Consider the following 19,563-nt stretch of genomic DNA (forward strand, 5'->3'; position numbering starts at 1 on the left):
AAGTGTGGAAAACTGTGTGAATAAGAACCACAAATTTAAAGATGATAGATGATGATAAAAATTGTATCATTTTCCTCTCTGAAATCAGGTCCTAGCACATGCATCTTACCCAAATTACTTCAATGAATCTTCATGAAGACCATTTAATCTAATTAATTGTGCTTATTTCTAAGGACCATTATAATAACTGATAAATGTTAGAAACTTCTTATGCCATACTCACAGTTTTTTAAAAAGTCTTTCTTAAGAAACAGAAAATATATGTAATTTATTTTAGGAAGAGATGGTTGCTATCCCTCTACTCCCAGCAGCTGTGATTTGTACTCATTCCAGTTAGCTGATCATATCGGTGACGCTGTCTTTTTCACTGCTGTATTTAATAGAAATATCTACAAATATCACAAAAAATATATTACTCCATTAATAGAAACTGACATTTTCAAATACCTACAACCAGCTAAGCCTCTTTTTAATTCATCTTCTCTACTTATTTCAAAACTCAGCAGTAGAAGCTAAGAGTGATGTTTCAAAAGGTGAAGATACCACTCACAGGCTGCTTGTTACAAAGCCCTACAGGCTTGAGGAGTTCCTGCACTTCAATTCTTTATCATCACCTGCTCAGGCAATACCTACTGAAAACACAGCTTATGTGAGTGCAAGATAAAAGTTAGTATAAAATATCAGTAACAGTGAATCAGACCATTTCCCCTTTACATTAAGCATGTTATCTACAACTTAATTGTGCTTTTTTAACACCCAAAATAAATTTCAGTTTTTATATTCTGAAGCAACAGGTAGAATGGAACGTGGCTGTTCTTGTAAATATGACTGATAATTCTGAAAGTTTTCTAGCAATTATTGAACTATCAGTCTTACTTGAATTTCCATCTAAAGGCTTATTCAGAGTACAACTGAGAAACCTATCCTTCTCTGACTTCATATAAAATGTTTCCAAGAAAACAAATAGGTAATGCAAAAAGGCTTTAAACCCATAGTCCTTCCTGAAGGAAACTCTAACATCATCTGACAAGGTCCAGCATCACGTAGGTAAACTATAGAGCTGTTGTAAAGTCTGCAAGCATCCAGTCACACAAGTTGGACAAATGAAGACAACTTCATTAACTTTTCAGCACATGCTTTATTCACTTTTTCTGTCAGGCAACTAAAATTCTAGGCAAAAAAGTCAGAGCGAGATATTCAACACAGATCAAACCCAACTTTAGTGACATGAGAACTACTAGAGATGAAATATTAATTCACCCATCCTATTTGATGGCCTGTCTATTCTAAGACACATAACTGCACTCCGGAGGTTGTCAATTTAATCCAGTATTAGGTAATACTCCAAACGGATTCAGCCATATGTGAATCTCAGTCTGACAAATGGATCTCCAAAAGCTATCCTACTGGAATCTCCTGAGTATCATTCCTTCTTACTTCTCCATAGACCAGATCATTATAAACAGTACAAATGGGATCCCCTCTCAACTTCATTTACCAACTCTCCTCAGTTCCTGTATTTCAGCCACACTGCTTTTCTACTTAGCTTCTATCTATACTGCAATTAATTCCAATTGTATCAATGTACTAAAATTGGGACATATCTTTTTGCTTAAGATAATCATGTTGAAAGGCACTTCTTTAACCACTTGAATGCTCTCCTTTATTTTCTTTCACTTCTCTATCTAAAGACACTAACATGATGGCTCTTTTCCAAACTCCTCTTTAATCAGCATTTTGAATCAGGCAGCAAGATTTTATCAGTGTGATCCCACGGGCACTAATTCAGCTGAGCAAACAGGACTGTTTGAACAGTCCCCTTTCAAGAAAGGCTTCCTTCAAACATCTTAAAATCCTCCTACTAATATCTCAAGAACCATGCATTCTTCATTATTTTCACAAATATAAGAATAACTCGTTCAAGTTTACCTCAGCTCATTTTTTTTTTTAAGCAACTTTCCTCCTTTGCTTGGTGGAGGCATCTTCAACCTGTTGCATTACAAAGTTCATTCAACATTACCATTATTGCTGAGTCAAAGAACAACCAGTGGACTCCAAGCCAATATCATCAGGATGTTTTTATCTTTATTTATGTCCCATATGCTGGCAAGTTACAGTTCGAGATCTATTCTCATAAGTGAGCTCTATTTTTATTAAAGGTTGACAATACTAGAGGTCTTGGATTCTTAGCTGAATCTCTCATCTCTCATTTTTTCTCCTCTTTCAGATCTTCTGACTCCTAGGGTTAGTCTTTTAACCCTTTTTGCAGTCCTTTCCATGTCAGCTCTTTCTCTTCTGGATTTCATTTCCTTGTTAGCTCCACCATCCATTTCTCTTCTGCAGCTGGTTTCCAACATTGCTTCTCCATATTTTCTTCCTCTGTGTTGTGCTTGTTCATGTTTCAAATGTCAGTGACTGGCTATTTAATTGCTAAGTCGATACTGTCACCACGAAGACAGGAAGTACACGGGTTCCCTGAATTACAAGGTGACAGTTTTCTCCTTGCCTTTGTTTGGTGCACATCTGCTTTTTCACCCCTCCTCTGTCACAACTCTGAATTGTCCCCACACTCCTTCAGCAGCACATTACCTGAAACTTCCTCCATTATTTCCAACATGTATGTAAGAATACACACATATTGTATGTAGGTGTATGTAGGCATACTTTTCCCCCCACTTTTCCGCATTAACACATCCTGTTTCAGTGCCACACCTGAGTGTACTGATCACCTCGATGACTATTGAACTCTTATCTCCTTATTCCCACTGTTCACAAAATAAAAGTAACATTTCTGACCAACTTGACCACTTCTTCCTTTTTTCTTGCCTTTGTGTCTGGCTGGTTTTTTTACTTTAAGAAAATCCAAAACAAAAAGCCCAAAACCAAACCACAAACCAACCCAAAATTTTCTGCCTATGTAATTTTTCTTCTCTCACAGAGAAGTACATCACTTGTGGTCTATGGGAGGCAGCATGCCCCTCTGGCCAAGTTGCATAAAGCAGCACTGTAGCTTAAGCTCAGATTTCTTTCCAGAAATTAATTCCTATGGGCATGAATACTATAAGTATTACAGCTAAGCCTGAGACTTAAGAGTCAAACAACCTAATACTGAATCTACTAGTCCTTTCAGAACAACAATCATGTTTAAAAATTATTACCATGTTTTCCTTTTCTTAGAACAGATCTGGCCTAGGAGACTGTCCTTTAGTTTGAGTGCAGTGTTTCAAGAGGGCAGGGAACACATAAAAACAATAAAACATGGGATTGCTCAACTGAAAATTTTTAATGTGTCTACATACTTCTGTGTAGTTCAGGTTGATTTATCCCGATCATTACCGAGTGGTTGTATTAAATTGTGCGTAATACTCATCTGTTGGAATATTTGAATACTCTTCCTCTTTAAGATAAATGTTCCTAGAAATAAAGAAAAAAATTTAAAAGCCACTAGTAAATGTTTTCTTGCTAGTATACAGAAGTAGCCTGAGAAACCTGAAAAAGATATAATGAATTAACACCCATAAATGTTCATAAATTAATAAAAATTGAATTTAATGTAACTAGAATTTGTGCCACATCTCTTGCAATTTAGCAAACTTCTGTTTTTCTATTCTATTTTTCTTCATGAAATATCCCTTCAAAAATCTCAACAGTAAAAGCCCGAATTAACACAATTCCAAACTTTTGTTTTCATAATAAGAAGATGTTATGTATTGGAAAGTCATTTGTAAAATGTATTTATGAACCTGAGATTGGCTAAGTTGGTCAGAGCATGGTGCTATTAATGCCAAAGTCATGGGTTCAATCCCCATAGGGGCCATTTATTTAAGAGCTGGACTTGATGACCCTTCTAGGTCCCTTCCAACTCTGACTATTCTGTGATTCTGTATTCATGCCCCAAAAAAAAAATACAACAAAAACAAACAAATAAAACAAAACAAAACAAACTGGAAAAAATATTTACATTTGTTTTTCTTTTCCTGTATGTATTATCTTCCTCCTTTCCCATAAGAGCAGACACAAGAACGGCCCATCAAGACACATCCAGTGGTTAGTTAAAGTTCTGTCATACATAACAGAAATGCTACTTGTGCTGCTACTTTAACCCTGAGCTATCAGAAACTGGCAGCTCTATCGGCAATTCATCCTTTTTTGTTTCAGAAAACTAAAGTAAATCAAAGAAACTGCTTTTCACCTGATAGTATCATTTTTCTGTGTAGCTAATTATATTTACTCTCTATTTTGCCATCTATAGCAACAGTCTGTTGTCAGTGGAATGCTTGCAAGAATTTCAGATCCTAATTAATTCATGCCAGTCAGTAACACCCAAAACCGACTCTCTTAAGATTTATTAAATAATACTGGAAAACACACTTCAGATGAATTGTTGATTTTTTTAAAAGCGTGAACTCATAGCAAGTGTATTAAAAAAGTTACAAACAGAACAAGTAAAAAAGCTCTTTGAAAGCCAAGCTACTGGGTTAATAATTATAAAGAGGTTTTTTTTATTTGAACCATGCTGGTTTGGTGCTTACTTTGCTTTTTGCTCCTGAGAGAGTTCTGCATTCACGACATCTAATTCTCGGCGCTGAACCTGATTCTGCCGCTGCTGGTGCCGCTCCCAAAGCAACTGGGCTCTTGCAGCCTGTAGACGCTGCCTGTCCCATTCAACATCTCTGCGGCGCTCCTGCTCTTTTACTCTCTACAGGAGTGAGAAAAATGCTTCATTTTCTCTTTCAAAGACAGAACTGTATATATAAAGTCTCATGGGTACGTTCATCCAAACAAACTTGCTTGCCTTTATTGAACACTAGGGGGAGGATTTGAAATGGGGAGAAGGGAGGAAGGATTTCTAAACCTAGCAGAAGCAAGATGAAGCCAATCAAAGAGCTATTCTTTTCTCTCTATAAAAATCCAGAGCAGCAAGACAGGTTGATTTTTTTTTTTTAAACTCTTCTTAGCAAGAGTTGAAACTTCTTGAGGCAAGAAGTGTATAGAAATCAGTATGGCTTATAATATGGCTAACTCAGTATAACAGGGGAGCTACAAACATGAGTAGACTCTTTTTTTCCTCTGCCTCACTTCTTACCTGACACCCCATTGAACAGAATAAAAAAATCAGGCCCGCAGAAAACTTACTTTTCTTGGTTTTACTAATTTTCAGCCAGCTTAATGAGTGGAATGGGTTCAGAGTAATAGAAGAGGCAGGAAAATGACAATTCTACCTTCAGCTTTAATAACACTACTAGGTAAGATAGTATAGCCTACGGTATTGTAAGGACTAAAAGATAAAATCAAACACTATTCCTGTCATAAATGCAGCCTCTGCACTGAGGGAGGCAAGTCACTTCCTACTTCACAATGTCTTCATTTTGACTGCCTGCTTCTACACACCTTTAGAGCAGCAACTGTTACCACCAAAATTCTAATTTACAGCATGGCTCATAGTTGTGTGGGATGCTAGAAATTAAACTCCATAACATTCTTACATTCATTAACTTCTAGGCCTCTGAAATATGCATGAGCAAGGTCACTGGACCTGGCTTATTTGCCTTGCTTGGGTACCCTTGAGCATGAGAATGCCCTGCTTTCACCTTCAGCGCCCAGATCTTCTTACCCTAAGGAGCAGCCCACTCCCTGAAGGCAGCTTGTGCACTCTCAGGTCATGAACTGCACTATGAAGCCTGAGGTCTTAGGCTGGGCAGGATTCTGCTGCTCAGCTGGACCACCATGGACCATGCCCTAAGATCCCCTTGGCCCTGGGCTCCTCAGCAACCCTCCTCCCAGTCCAACTCAGGGCTACATCCTTCTCCATGACATCTCCAAAGTGCTTCAGAGGCACTGTGTTCAATTAGACTGATTAAAGTTTGGATAAAACACAGATCAATGGAAAACACAGTCTCATACTGGCATGTCCAGGGCAAACAATGGGATTTTTCTTCTACAAACATTGTCTATAGTATTATTACAACCAAGAAAACAGAAAATGCATGAAAATACATGTAAGCTTAAATACCAGTTTCTCCAGAGCTTGTTCCTTTTGAAATTGACGAATTTCCATCAGCTGCTCTTGATTCATTCCCTTCCACCGATCCACGAGCACATGATGCTTACCCAAGGGACCAATTGCTTGGTCAGGGTTTTCAGAAAGGAAGTCTCCTCGAAGGAGGCAGGTAATTTCATCCATGTCATCTTTTATTTTTTGTGCCTTTTCTAATTCATTTTTATGATCTTGTTCAGCAGCCTAAATTCAATGGAAAGAGAGGTGATATTTTTCCAAGAGAAATATGAACTAAGGGATGAAAAAATGTTAACACACCATAACAGATGTCTTTCCAACTGGCACACAGGTGTCAAAAGCATCACATACAAATACTTGATGCCTTAAGTTTTAGCTTTCGTATTTTCCAGATGCTGTACTGCCTTAGTGTGACTCTGAACTTCACATAAAATGTTAGCAAGTTCTCTTCACAGGGTAGTTAGACAATCCATTTCCAGCCTGAGAACCAAGGACACCATTTCAGCTTCAGGCCCCAAAAGGTACAAACAACAGCGACTTGAGGAGAACAAACTGGGAGGATGGGACTTCATAACCTGAAGCTGTAACTGGACAATAAACCCCAATACATAAATGGACTAAAACTTATAACAGTGTGAAAACTCATGACCATCTTGCATCCATCTAGAGTCCATCTTGGGTAGATCCACGGCCAGGATCTTGAACTGCCCAAGGTGTATCCTTTGAAGGCCTTTTAATAAATATCTACTGTATTCCTTTAACTCTGTCTAGTTTAGGCAGAATTTAGGCATCAGTCTTATTGGCCAAGATCAAAAGTCTAACATTAAACAGTTCTTTAATGTTGTCATATCACATATAGCAAGTAAATTGGGGAAAAATAACTTTGTTTTATAAGAAAACACATAAATAAATAAATAATTCCACATTTATCCCCAAGTAAATAACCAGTATTTATTTAGCAGACAGACACAATATGATAGAAATTCTCAATAAAAGTTTACAATCTTGAATCACTAGCCTTGATTTGCCTACTGAACCTAGGTGAAGAACATGGTTAAGCCCTCAAAACAGACAGACAGGAGATGTCCAATTAAAGTCTGAAGATGCAGCCTTGATTCTGTTTGCTGAGACAAAATGCAAACTTGAATCATGTTATGTGAATGTGTCTGAAATACTGGAACTGGAGATCACAGTATGCATTTTCTATGGAAATCACTGTTCCTAATGTTCACTACAAGGCACAGTTTCCTATTCAAAGGAAATTCCCCCCTTACAATACTCCAGAAACAAAATACAATGATCTTAGTGAACACAATTACCTTTCAAGGAAGAATTAGACTCAGTAAACTAATTTGAAGTAGAATGATAATGCTATGCATCTTTCATTTCTAATACTATCTCATCCTTCTGTAATACATACGCTAAACAATCTGGAGCAATGCCAAGTTCCAGCTTCCACTGGACAGAGGACAGGAAACCTCCTGCTTGCTAGAGCACACACAGCACAGGCTGCCAGACCTGTCTCTCTTTACACATCTATCTTGACTGCAACAGATCAGTGAGTAATTCTGTCTCCACTTTGACTAAGATGCGCTGTTAAAAAAAATCCCTGCCTTGAGAATATTCACGTATGTAGAACAGCTCATACTTTCCTTGCTGATCAGTTGGCACTGGTTGGCACACACACATTGGCAAAGTAGATTTATAGTTTGGAAAAGCTCCACAGTAAATCACATTTAACAGAAAATAAGCTTGAATGGATCTCATATAATTGCTGACCTTGAAGCTTAAAATGTGCAATTATTATTTAGATCACCTTCTTAATGTTACTCTACTGTGATCTAGCAACAAATCAAAACAAGGCACTTCAACATTGTAACATTAAAGATTAAAGATTTCTCTCCCTCTTAGAGATTCCTCTTTAAGAAGGAGAGCATAAAATTTCCAAGCAGCATGAGAATCTTACTGGAGGAAACTCCCAGTCCTATGTACAACCATGCACGTCACACTACCATGCCATGATTAATGATAGATTTTAAACTCTGAAAACACATCAGATTTATCTTGGCTTCACTATTTCTGATCCAGGCAAGCTGCCACTGATCTCTTGCCTACCTGGGCACAGCTGGCTCATGTTCAGCCACAGTCACCAGCACCCCAGGTGCTGCCTGGCACTTTCCCGCCCGGCACTTCGCAGACACAGTCCCCATCTTGGAGCTGTAGGGAGTTGTTGTGAGCGAAGTGCAAAATCCAGAACTTGGCTTTGTTAAAACTCAGACCACTGGCCTGTGCCCATTATTCCAGCACATCCAGATCCCTCTGCAGAGCATTCCTACCTTCCAGAAGACTTGGTGCCATCTACAGTGACTTGACCCCCTTGTCCAGGTCACTGATGAAGGTGTTAAAAACTGACCCTTAGGAACACCACTGGTGCCTGGCCCCAGCTGGATGTAGCTCCATTCCCCACCACTCTCTGGGCCCAGATGTCCAGCCAGTTCTCCTACCCAGTGAACAGTGTGTGTCCCTGCCCAAGCCATGAGGAAAATGCTGTGGGAAACAATGTCAAGGGCTTTCCTAAAGTCCAGGCAGACACATCCACTGAAGAGGTCACTCTGTCCTAGGAGATCAGGTGGGTCAAGCAGGATCCATAAACCCTGGCTGGCTGATGCCCTGGTTGTCCTGCACGTGTTGCATGATGACACTCAAGAGGATCTGCTCCATGACCTTTCCCAGCACTGAGGTCAGGCTGACAGGCCGGTAGTTCCCTGCATCCTCCTTCCAGCCCTTCTTACAGGAGTATCCCACTGGCCAACTCCCCTTCACCTGGGACCTCCCTGCTGAGCCAGCTCAGCTGGGAAATGATGGAAAGTGGCTCTATGAGCACTGTCACCAGCTCCCTCAGTACCCTTGGGTGGATCTCATCTGGCACTGTGGACTTTTGTGGGTCTAAGTTCTACAAAAGTTCTCTGACCATTCCTCCTGGAATATGGGAGCTTCATTCTGGTCCCTGACCAGGCACCAGCTCAGGGGGCTGAAGACCAAAGCAGAGAAGATACTAAGTACCTCAGTCTTTTCCTTATGCTCTATCACTACATTTCCTCACAAACAAAGGATGGAGATTCTCCTTGCCTTTCTTTTGCTGTTCATGTATATTTAGAAACATTTTTCATTGTCTTTGACAGCAGTAGACAGGTTAAGGTCTAGCTGGGTTTTGGCCCCTTCTAATTTTCTCCCTGCATGACCTCACAACATTATTGCAGCCCATCCCTTCTTCCAAATGTAATAAACCCTCTTTTTCTCACTGAGTCCCAGCCAAAGCTGTAGTTCAGCCAGGCTGGTCTTCACCACTGGCTTGGCTTTCATCACATGGGGACAGCTTGTTCCTGTACTTTTAGATTTTGATTTTCAATCAACTTGGGCTGTCTATAAAAAAAATTATATGACAAATGCCCCCAAAAAAGGTCAAGTAACATTAAAGACTTGCATGCTTATACCGCTAAACCAAAAGTACCATATGTAATGTAAGTAATTCTAATGTGGTTTATTTTAATGTGAGAAAATACATTTAAAGCTAATTCACAACAAATATAGTTTAGCCAAGCTAATAACATCCATGTAACCCTTTGAGTTCCATGTAGAAGCTGAAGAGAAAAAAACCCTCTGCAGTAAGATGACAAACTAGAGCATGACAGATAATAGTACTAAGACAGGCTCCAAAGCAAGGTCAGTAAACAACCAAGAGACATTGTACTCAAATACCCAGGAAGCAGCCAAAGTGCCAAAACCAGTGGTTGTGGGGAGTCAATGTAAACGATAAGGATAAACAACTGTTAGTAATGTTTCCACACAAGTGCAAAGAAAAGCAGACAGACACACTAAGAGGACTGATATAAACCCAGAAAGAAGCATGGAAGGCATTTGCTGTACCCCAGATTACCAGCTCAAAGTCCCCAAATGACTGGAGAGCTGTTTCTGCCCACCAGCCAGCAAGGTGAGAACGAGGAGGGACAATTTTGGCAGAGAATAACTAGACAGAGGACATTTAGATCCTTGGAGCCTCTATTCACTTGGCAAAGTACATAAAATTTATCTTGTTCCAATCTGAAACAACCTTGGAAGTCAGCTCCTAAGAAACCCCTGTGAAAATGTCACCATTCTGATTTTGTGCATCTTATTTTCCTTCTCTGCCTCCACAATTTCTAAAAAAAAACGAACCAGCTTAGTATTAATTTACCTGGATTCTATTGAAAGTTTTAGTAGCTGTACAAACAACACGCCTGCTTTCCTCTTCTTTTCTTTGTTCCTCCATAAGCTTTCGGTCAAGTTCAATCCTAAACTTGTCATAGAGATCATCTAAATTAGATTCAAATGAAATTTAGTCAATATTCATGGTCATGATGTGCCAAATGAGTTAACCAGGGGAAGAGGCAGGGGAAGCTACAGATACAATAGGCTGAATAACTATTTCCAAATCCTATCACCAAAGCTGTCCATCTTGGGATTTCAGGTGACTTATGAATCAGTTTAATATGTAACCTATCTTGTCTAAACAGTGCTAAAATGAAAGAAGGATCTTATGTACTGCAGAAAACAATGTTTCATGACAAGCTGGGAAAGAAAAATCATTATTATTTTTTCTGCTCTAGGACCGTATGGATTGGACAGTTTGGCCTGATGAAGTAAGCATACCTACTGGAGGCATAAACCATAAATGAAACCTGGGTGATATTACAATCACATGTGATGAAACAGAGATTTCCTAAGAGAAACAGTGAATACATTAGAGCTTATATAAAAACTGCTCTAGTACCTCTAGAAATTAAATATGCAATAGGGAATACATCACAACTTCAGAAAAAAATTAAAACTTCACTATCTTTTTTGTTACCTGCCAATTTTTGGTCAGCTAATGCATTTTTCCAGTCTTTCTGTTGTTGAAGAGACCACTCCCTTAACTGCTCCTTTTGAAACTTCATCCTCTGATCATAGTTCAAGTCTTCACCCATAAACTTCTGCATGCCAGATATGGTACACCGAGGATCATCATCTGAAACTCGAGCAGGTCTGTCTTTCTTTAGAGCTTGTGGATCATTCAGGTCAAATTCACGTCTTGTTTCCGGCTTCTGAAAATTCTTGTGAAATTCAATGAGAGCCCTATTCATGTCTTTGATTTCATTTTTCTGTCGCTCTTCTAGCAGACACATGAGCTTGTCATTTTTCTTCATGTCATGAGCTAGACAAAAATTAACACAATGAAACTACAATTCCTAGAGGTGCATGAGTCATTGGAGTGCACACATAAGGTAGAAATAAAATTTTCAAGATGAATAAACAGAATATATGTAATATATTATATGTTATGATTATGCCTTAGAAGAGTATTTGATCCATAAGTACCAGCCCAGCAAACACTCTAATGTTAGTAATATTTACTTATGAAATATTTTCATCTTTTTAGGTATAAATTATTTTATTAATGCTACAATTAAATATATATGTATGTGAAACAAATACAATAATAGCTACTAGAACTATGAGGTTTTGTTTGGTGAAAACCTGCAGGAACACAAGAAATGTACAGTAAATCAGTTCCCATTTACCCATAGTTTACAGCTACATATGAAATTGTTGCTTGTTGGAAGCTTCAAATTGTTGGAAGCCAACCAAAATTGTGCTGCAACTGAAAGGAATATAGGTAGCTCTTCCATAGTTCCAATGATTTTTCTAACCATAGCAATAAAATCATTGGCCGGCATTATGTTTTGAACAGCTTAAGTGCTCCTGCCCATTTAATTGAAACTAAATAAATGACTGCATTTTTAAGAAAAAATTCACACCAAATTAGCCATTTTAGTTATTTAAAATAATTTGCTAGAAAAGATCATTTCCTCTTTTGCCAGACTCCACATTGCTGCTGGTAATTTCCCAAGAGTCAGACCCTGAGAGGTGTATTTTCAAGCCAGGAAAATCACAAGCAGCTGTAGTACAAGCACAGCATGGAAGCTGGCAGCTCCATTTTAGTTCCTCTTGAGACACATGGAAAGCTCAGGCTGTGGGACCTTTTCACCTGATCACAAAGAAAGCATGCCAAACACAGAAGACCACAAAGGGTTTGATCAAGGCACAGCATTAAATATTTGTGTGGCTGTGAGTTCTGGCTCAGCAATGGCTCCTCTTATCACCTTACTGTACATGACTCATGCTTCCAGCAATAATAATCTAGAGAGGATTCCACTCATCAATATATTCTATGGAAGAATGGCTAGACAGAAAATGAGCTCACTCTACAGGAGACCAACTAAAACAGATTAGCCACTACTATATTGAAAAGGACAGTGGTAAGTAATTAATTTATTTTTTAAATCCTGCTGCATAGTCAGATTTTTAAATTATGTTATTCATCAATACCTTTTAAAAGAAAACACTGAAGATTCTGGCCTATTAGGCAATGTCTCCATGATTAATCATGTCAATATAAATCTTAAGACAGCAAGGAGAATATATACTATGCCAATGTAGATGTATGAACATAAATAAGACATAAATTGGATGACTGAATTTAGAGAGTATATTATGGGATAAAAGAGAGCAGAAAATGGATTAAAACATTTAACTATTCACAGATATATCACAGTATCTAGAAATATACCAAATCTTTCATGTTGTGCTTTCTCAGCTGCTTCTTGAATTTTTCTCTCCTTGACCTGCGCATCCAATGCATCTTTATCAATCTATTAAAATTAAAAAAAAAAGCAGCTCTTTAGGAGATACTGTGTTTGAACAATTAAAACAGGTATTGTAAAGCTACATTGACTCACAGCTGTACAAGATAGATATAACCCCATTAGCAATGGAATAAGTACACATTACTAATGTAAGTAAAACAAAAAAATCATCTCTAGAACAGACATCCCCAGTCACAAAAAACTACAACTTTCACTATTAAGCATTTAAATAAAAAATATATGAACAGTTTGAGGCAGCTAATTTCTAAACTAGTTCTATTTATGTACAAAGTTTACATGTACATTGAAAGTAATTTTTCATTTGGATTACTTATCTGAACTCTTTAGAAAAATCAGTGATTTACTGAGGATAAATTCTTCAATCTGTAAGTGAAAAGGGCATTATCTTATGTTTCCATTACTCAGATGACAAAAGAGATACAGAAGTCAAAGTAATAATAAAACTAGTAATAATCAAGGGAAAAAAAATGTAAAATCTGGGTTCCCATTCTGCTTTCCAGTACATCACCACCATGTTTTTAAAATATTCAAACCCTGCTTTAGGATTTCTGTTTTTTAAGTCAAATATTGTCCTGATTTTTAAATGCTCTCAGCAACTGCCACTCAGGTAAATTGGTCAGAGAACAGACACAAAGAATCTTAAAACCACACAAAAGTACTGATAAAGATTATCTCCATACGGTTTTCCTGGCTCTTTATGGTTCAGACCTGGCCTAGCTTCAAAGCATAAGAACAGTCCCTTCTGTCAGCATCATTGTTCAGGTACACTGAATGATGCTAAATCAAAATAAACTGTTAATCAAAATTCCCCAGAGGAGCTCTCCTTCATTTTAGATGTTTGTCTAATGTAAACAGATCTATCAAAACCTGCCAGAGTCAGTTCTACAAAACAAGTCAATTCTACAAAAGTATTTGAGTAAAACCTTTGAATGGTGCACTCCAGTATGGCTCAATAAAACACATCAGGATATGTTAGTTGTCAGCTATTTCATTAACTGAGAATATATGGCTTGCACTTCATTTTTAAGGCTCTAGAAAAGCCAGTTTATAGAGAAAGGATATGTTTCTGATGAAGAAATTCCAACCCATCCCAAAACTGCTAAAAAATGTTATTATTTCCTTGCACTTAAGTATATTGTTTGGTACTTAAGTATATTGTTGGTGTGTGTTGGGATGCTGTAGGAGGTGGACACACCTGTCATGTTCGTTAAGTGGGGAACTGCTAATTGCTCTGCAGTTACAATGACTCTTACGTAACAGTGAAAAGAATAAATTCAAGGCCCTGTCAGAGATAAGGTGAAGATATTTTTCCACTGAGTTATGTTTCTGTACCTAAGAAAAGAGGATCCAACTGACAGCTGTTACAATTCTACCAGTTCAATGAAATCACCTCACAGCACTCGTCCCTCCAGGCACACTCATAAAATCTTAATGTGGGCTTTTGGACATATCACACGGAGATTCAATATGCTATTGCATCCAAAGTCAAGTAGGCATAGAGCACATTATTCCCTGACGTTCAGGATGCAAAGTGCACGGTACACTTTGGAGAAAATCCAGAAGCCTGAAGGGTGTTCACATATAGGCATCCACAAAAAACCAGACACAACAATTAATTACACATACATAAACAAAGGTGGATCTGTCTTGTTTTGTCTGATGCAAAATGTGGACTAATTGCAGGACACTTACAGCAGTAAATCTCTCACAGCATCAATTCTAGCGAGGTCCAAGCAGAAAGGGGCAGTATCATGGAACAGAGAGGTAAAAAACAATTACTCATTTCAGCCACATTACATGAGCTGATTCTAGAAGCTCTTGGATTCCTTCAAAGTACTCCTACACAGAGATACAACACAAGGCTTGATCTCTCTGTGCTGTTAGGGGCAATGACACCTTGACTTGAATCCAGAGCAGTGGGGCACAGGTACACGAGAAGCAGTGGCAATAACGTAAAACATAGTAAATTTTGCCTCGACAGAAGGAAGAATCTGTTTCCATCGAGGGTGGCAGAGCACTGAACAGCTGCCCAGGGAGGTGACAGAGTCGTTCCCTCCCTGAAGATATTCCAAACCCACCTGGACATGTTCCTGTGTTACCTGGCTCTGGCTGACCCTGCCTTGGCGGGCGGGTTGGAGTGAATAATCTTCAGAGGTCCCTTCCAACCGTAAGTATTCTGTCACTTCTTTCACCAATAACTATAAACGCGACTCTAAAAGTTGCATCTGAGCCCTCCCTTCCTGCCTGCTCCCCCTCACACACACACAGGTGGGGGGGGTCACTCCCGGCCCGCCCAGACCGCCTTAGCCGCATTCCCTCTCTGCCCCGCACTGGGGATCACCCCCGCGTTAAGCCGTTCTCCTCAGAACTCCTGGAAGCGGCAGGGGAACTCGGCGTCTTCCCTCCCTTCCTACCCGCCCTCACCCCTATGGTGCGGATCCGTGGGTTGAAGATGCGGCCCCGCCGCAGCAGCTCCCGCCGCCGCCGGCGCTCCAGGGCCGCGGCCTCCTCCAGCTCCCGCTGCGGCCCCAGCCCGTTCATGGCGCCGGGACGGAACATCGGGACGGAGGGGCTGGAGTGAGAGCGGTGGCCGGGAGCAGCGGCACGTCCAGCCGGGCCACACCGCGGCCCGTCGCGATGGGAACGGGAGCGGCGGTAGCCAGCCTGCACACACCGCGGCCTGTCGCGATGGGAACGGGACATTCGCAGCACTGCGGGGCGGGGCCGCTGCACGAGGCGCGCAGGCTGTGAGGGAGGGGTGGGGCGGGGCCGCCCGTGCCTTTGAGGCGGTAAAATTGTGGAAGGGGGGTTTTGGTTGGGGTTTTTTTGCTAGTAGACCAACTGGTGAAATATTCTCCAGTCGACTCTTTGAGGGGGTTGAGGTGTGGAGCTCTGGAGCTCCTGCCCCCGGCTCCCCGTGGGGATGGGTTACCTGAAGCTGCTGGTGGTGAAGGACTTCAAGTCGTGGAGGGGGCAGCAGGTTATCGGCCCCTTCATGAGGTTCAACTGCATCATCGGGCCCAATGGATCAGGTAGTGTGGGTGGGTGTGTGGGTAGGTGACAGCTGCTCCATGAGATGTCAACATTGAGGGCTCAGTTTGGTGGTATTCAGCCTCACGGACCTGCTGGAAATCTCCTCATGTGCACCTGAAGGGGGGGCGCAGTACAGGTGAAGCCTTGGAGAGGTACCTGCTCTAATTCTTAGCTGAAAGTGCAGGTTTTTCCAGCGGGGAAGGGCAGGAGCACGCTGGGGGGAGAGAGGGAGGGGGTTAATGGAATTTTAATTTCGAGTTGACTTGTTGCTTTCCAGCTTGAGCAGAAAGCCCAATTTGCAAACAGCACACCTCGTACTGGCCACTCCAGTTTACAAAGATCACATAAAGATGGTTTTATTTTAATAGCCCGGGCTGTACCTAATGGAAACCTGCTTCTTGATGGGAGTCTGTGGGTTTTGCTACGCTTCCTGTGGGAAGGGGAGCCCGGCTGTGCGAAATGGCGGCTGATGTGGAGTCGGGCTCACACCAGCAGGGCTGGCCGTGATCCCGAGCTGCTGGAACTTCTATAAATCTGATCTCTGCTTCAGAAAGCTCCATTCAACCAAGGGGATTTTTAAGTCTGTTTGTCAAAGTGGTAGGAGGCGAGTGCTGTCTTAACAGAGCAACAAGGATGTGTTTAAGGTTTTGCTTTAGCTTCTCCAGTCTGTTAATGATTTAATTTATAATTCAGATTTTTAGACCCTGTATTTTCCTCACTTACCTGATTGAAGTAAGAGCTATGAATGGAAGTTGAATATGTCTAGCACTGTTCTCATGTTCTTTATCATTCTTTCTCCACTGTTCTGTATTGTAAAGTCTCAGAATTATGATACTTTTTCCAGGTGCTCTTTCAGTTAAATCTGAGTACATTTTATAGATGAATCGAAGGAAAAAAGGTGTGACTATTATGTAATCTCTGAATTGGGTATTTTTATTTCTCTGTTTTCCTCCTAGTGTTCTTTCTCTGCTGATACTTTTGAGAGTAAGTCTAAATATTGTCGAAGTAATAAGGTTGAATGCTGAAAGTAATTAAGCTGTCAGCAGAAATGCTGAAGACTAAAGGGATAAAACAAAAAGAAGATTCCATTAAGAGGATTTTTGTCGAAGGACTATGACCAAGCTTTGTTGCTGTGGTGAATGGATCTGGGAAAGTGCTAGTATTCTTCAGAAGACTGGAGTTGCAGTGGAAAAGTTGGAGATGGAGTGCTTATACAATAAAACTCGCTCACTTCTCTCCAGAAAGCAGGCTGCCAAGGAAGGAGGGCGATGTGGCACACTCTCATCCAGAGAAGCTGTGTAAAAAAAAAATGACTTCTTCAATAAGGCTGAAGAAATAAATCAGTTTTGTCATAATTTTTGTTACAGACAGGCTTATTTTCCGCTGCCAGTGTGTTACATCTTAAAAATGTTTATTGTGTGCAACATCTTTTCCTCAATAGAGTCTCAAAATCATAGAGTGGTTTGGGTTAGAAGGGACCTCATATCTCATCTAGTTCCAGCCCCACTGTCATGGGCAGGGACACCTTCCACTAGACTGGGTTGTTCCAAGCGTCATCCGACTTGGCCTTAAACACTTGCAGGAATGGAGCATCCATAGCTTCTTTGAGTAACCTGTGCCACCATCTCACCACTCTCACAGGGAATAATTTCTTCCTAAAAGAATAAAAAGATACGTAATTAGAAATAGAATTCTCAAAGAATTTGGCAAATCTGTGGAGTCTTTAATTCTTAATAAAATGCTTCCATTTATGTCATGTCAAAAATGTCTGAATTTTTTTTACTTTTTAAGGAAAATCGAACATAATGGATGCTGTTAGCTTTGTGGTGTGTGAAAAGACATCAAATTTGCGAGTTAAAAGTATTGGAGAACTTATTCATGGAGCACATGTTGGAAAACCTGTTTCTTCTACAGCTAGTGTGAAGATAGTGTGTTGTGAGGAAGACGGGGAAGAAAAAACTTTTTCAAGAGTTATCCGTGGTAGGTGGTAGTTTCTGCTGCATGTACTGTCTGGTGTAGAAAGAAATGGAGACAGAAAATACCCAACTTGGAATTTCAGATGCCCAATATTAGTTCATAGTTGGGCAGATTAGTATAGCCCTTTCAGATAGCATTTTAATAGTGTTATAAATGAAAAAAATATATTCGGGTTAATTAGTTAAAAAATTAAACAAGTTATTATATGTTCTTTGCTCAATAGCTGTCTCTAGATATTTCCTTGGGATCTGTAGATGATGTAGGCTCTAGGAAATGGGGTCTAGGAAATGCAGGTGTGAGCACCATAAGCAAGGTTATGCCAGTTCCTTTAGAAAGTACTAAAATTAGAAACTAGAGTTTTCAAACAGAAAAAATAAATTACTGAAAGGAATAAATGAGTGATTGCAATCTCTTGTCATCTTTGAGAGAATTGCTTAATTAAATTATTTCAGTAGTTTAATTATTTTCCAGTGGATTTTTTTGTTGTAGCCATTTTCAGCAGTAATTTTTTTTTTCCTTTCCTCCTTTAGGTAGTTGCTCTGAATTTCTTTTCAATGACAAGTCTGTCAGCCGATCTGCATACGTGTCTGAGCTTGAAAAAGTAGGCATTCTTGTCAAGGCCAGGAATTGCCTTATTTTTCAGGTGAGCATTTAAGAAACTTTCAAAAGAAAAAGGGTTCTTGTTATTTTATGGAATACACAGTTAAGTATTGTATAGAAATGAGAGCACCCTTAGCCAACTACAAGGCAACATATTTTTTCCTGACCTTGCCAAGATCTACAAGAGTACAAAATATACTTAAATGGGGTTTGTATGTAGATGCATACACTAGTAAGAATGAAGCTAATCTGGAAGAAGTTAAGTGCTTCTGTTATTCATAATATATAAAAAAGTATGGGTGTGTGTAAATACTTAGTGTATTTAATTGTAGGAGTGCTACAAAAAAAGCAATTTCATTTTAAAACATTTCTGCTAGTAATGATGCGTTAAAATGTAAAAGATTTTTTGTTAAGATTAAGGGGTTGAAAATTCTATTCAGCTATTAGTTTCCTAGAATTTAATGACATAGGCCTTAAGCTTTTGATGAATGATACATTTCACAAAATCATCTCCCTTAGAGTTGCTGACAAAAATCTCTAAGGAAGAATGGATTTTTCCCTTTTACAGAAACATTAATAGAGACCTGAGTGGCTAGGTGATCCTCATTTTGGCACCAAATTTTTCCTTGGGTTTAAATCTAGATGCATTTCCCCCAGCTGTGTTCACCATGAATATATACAGAGGTCTATACGTTATGCTCTTAAATTCAAAAGGCATCATATTCACCTACAGTGCTGAATAGTTTATTTATTTTCAATTTTGGTTTAGGGAACAGTAGAATCAATTGCAATGAAAAAGCCAAAGGAGAGGACTCAACTTTTTGAACAAATTAGTAATTCATGGGAATATGCTGAAGACTATGAACGAAAGAAGAAGAAAATGCAGCAGGCAGAAGAGGATGCACAGTTTAATTATAACAAGAAAAAAAGTGTGGCAGCAGAACGCAAACAAGCAAAGGTGGAAAAAGAGGAGGTAACTTCAAGTTATTCAATTTTTCATGCTAAGTTGCCAGATTTTGCATCTCTTGTGAACTTTAATAGTGTTTAAAAAAACACAGAAAGCCAAAGAAACAAGCTGACAAACTTCTGTTGGTTTTAGTCTAGTAGTTTCTTTCAGTATGGCATACCAGATAATAATTCAGTATAATTTGAAAGGGTAGAGGAATACATGTAATCTAAATAAAAGAAAGT

The 19,563-nt window shown here is 39.5% G+C and overlaps 2 protein-coding genes across 2 annotated transcripts in view; one reads left to right on the forward strand and one right to left on the reverse strand.

Moving 5' to 3' along the window:
• Window positions 1-3,332: 3,332 nt before the first annotated feature.
• Window positions 3,333-15,303, reverse strand: RIBC2 (RIB43A domain with coiled-coils 2). Its single transcript, XM_058853029.1, has 7 exons — window positions 15,187-15,303; window positions 12,666-12,747; window positions 10,905-11,249; window positions 10,251-10,369; window positions 6,014-6,241; window positions 4,533-4,699; window positions 3,333-3,414 (listed from the first exon to the last, which is right to left on the reverse strand). The coding sequence occupies exons 1-7, from the start codon at window positions 15,301-15,303 to the stop codon at window positions 3,333-3,335; spliced, it is 1,140 nt and encodes a 379-aa protein (XP_058709012.1).
• A 382-nt stretch (window positions 15,304-15,685) lies between these two features.
• Window positions 15,686-19,563, forward strand: part of SMC1B (structural maintenance of chromosomes 1B) — a 28,193-nt gene continuing 24,315 nt past the window's right edge. The window contains exons 1-4 of the mRNA XM_058852979.1: window positions 15,686-15,794; window positions 17,587-17,775; window positions 18,303-18,415; window positions 19,142-19,345. Of these exons, the coding sequence (XP_058708962.1) occupies window positions 15,686-15,794; window positions 17,587-17,775; window positions 18,303-18,415; window positions 19,142-19,345 (615 nt within the window). The remainder of the gene's footprint in view (window positions 15,795-17,586; window positions 17,776-18,302; window positions 18,416-19,141; window positions 19,346-19,563) is intronic.

This window comes from Poecile atricapillus, chromosome 18 (assembly GCF_030490865.1).
Source record: "Poecile atricapillus isolate bPoeAtr1 chromosome 18, bPoeAtr1.hap1, whole genome shotgun sequence".
Lineage (NCBI taxonomy): Eukaryota > Metazoa > Chordata > Aves > Passeriformes > Paridae > Poecile > Poecile atricapillus.

Excerpts from the sequence above, each read along its gene's own strand:
- RIBC2 (XM_058853029.1), bottom strand. The coding sequence starts at position 15,303 with ATGAACGGGCTGGGGCCGCAGCGGGAGCTGGAGGAGGCCGCGGCCCTG. Across the intron at positions 11,250-12,665 it reads AGCACAACATGAAAGATTTG|CTCATGACATGAAGAAAAAT; the intron begins GTATATTTCTAG and ends ATTTTTGTCTAG. Across the intron at positions 4,700-6,013 it reads AACAAGCTCTGGAGAAACTG|AGAGTAAAAGAGCAGGAGCG; the intron begins GTATTTAAGCTT and ends TCACTCCTGTAG.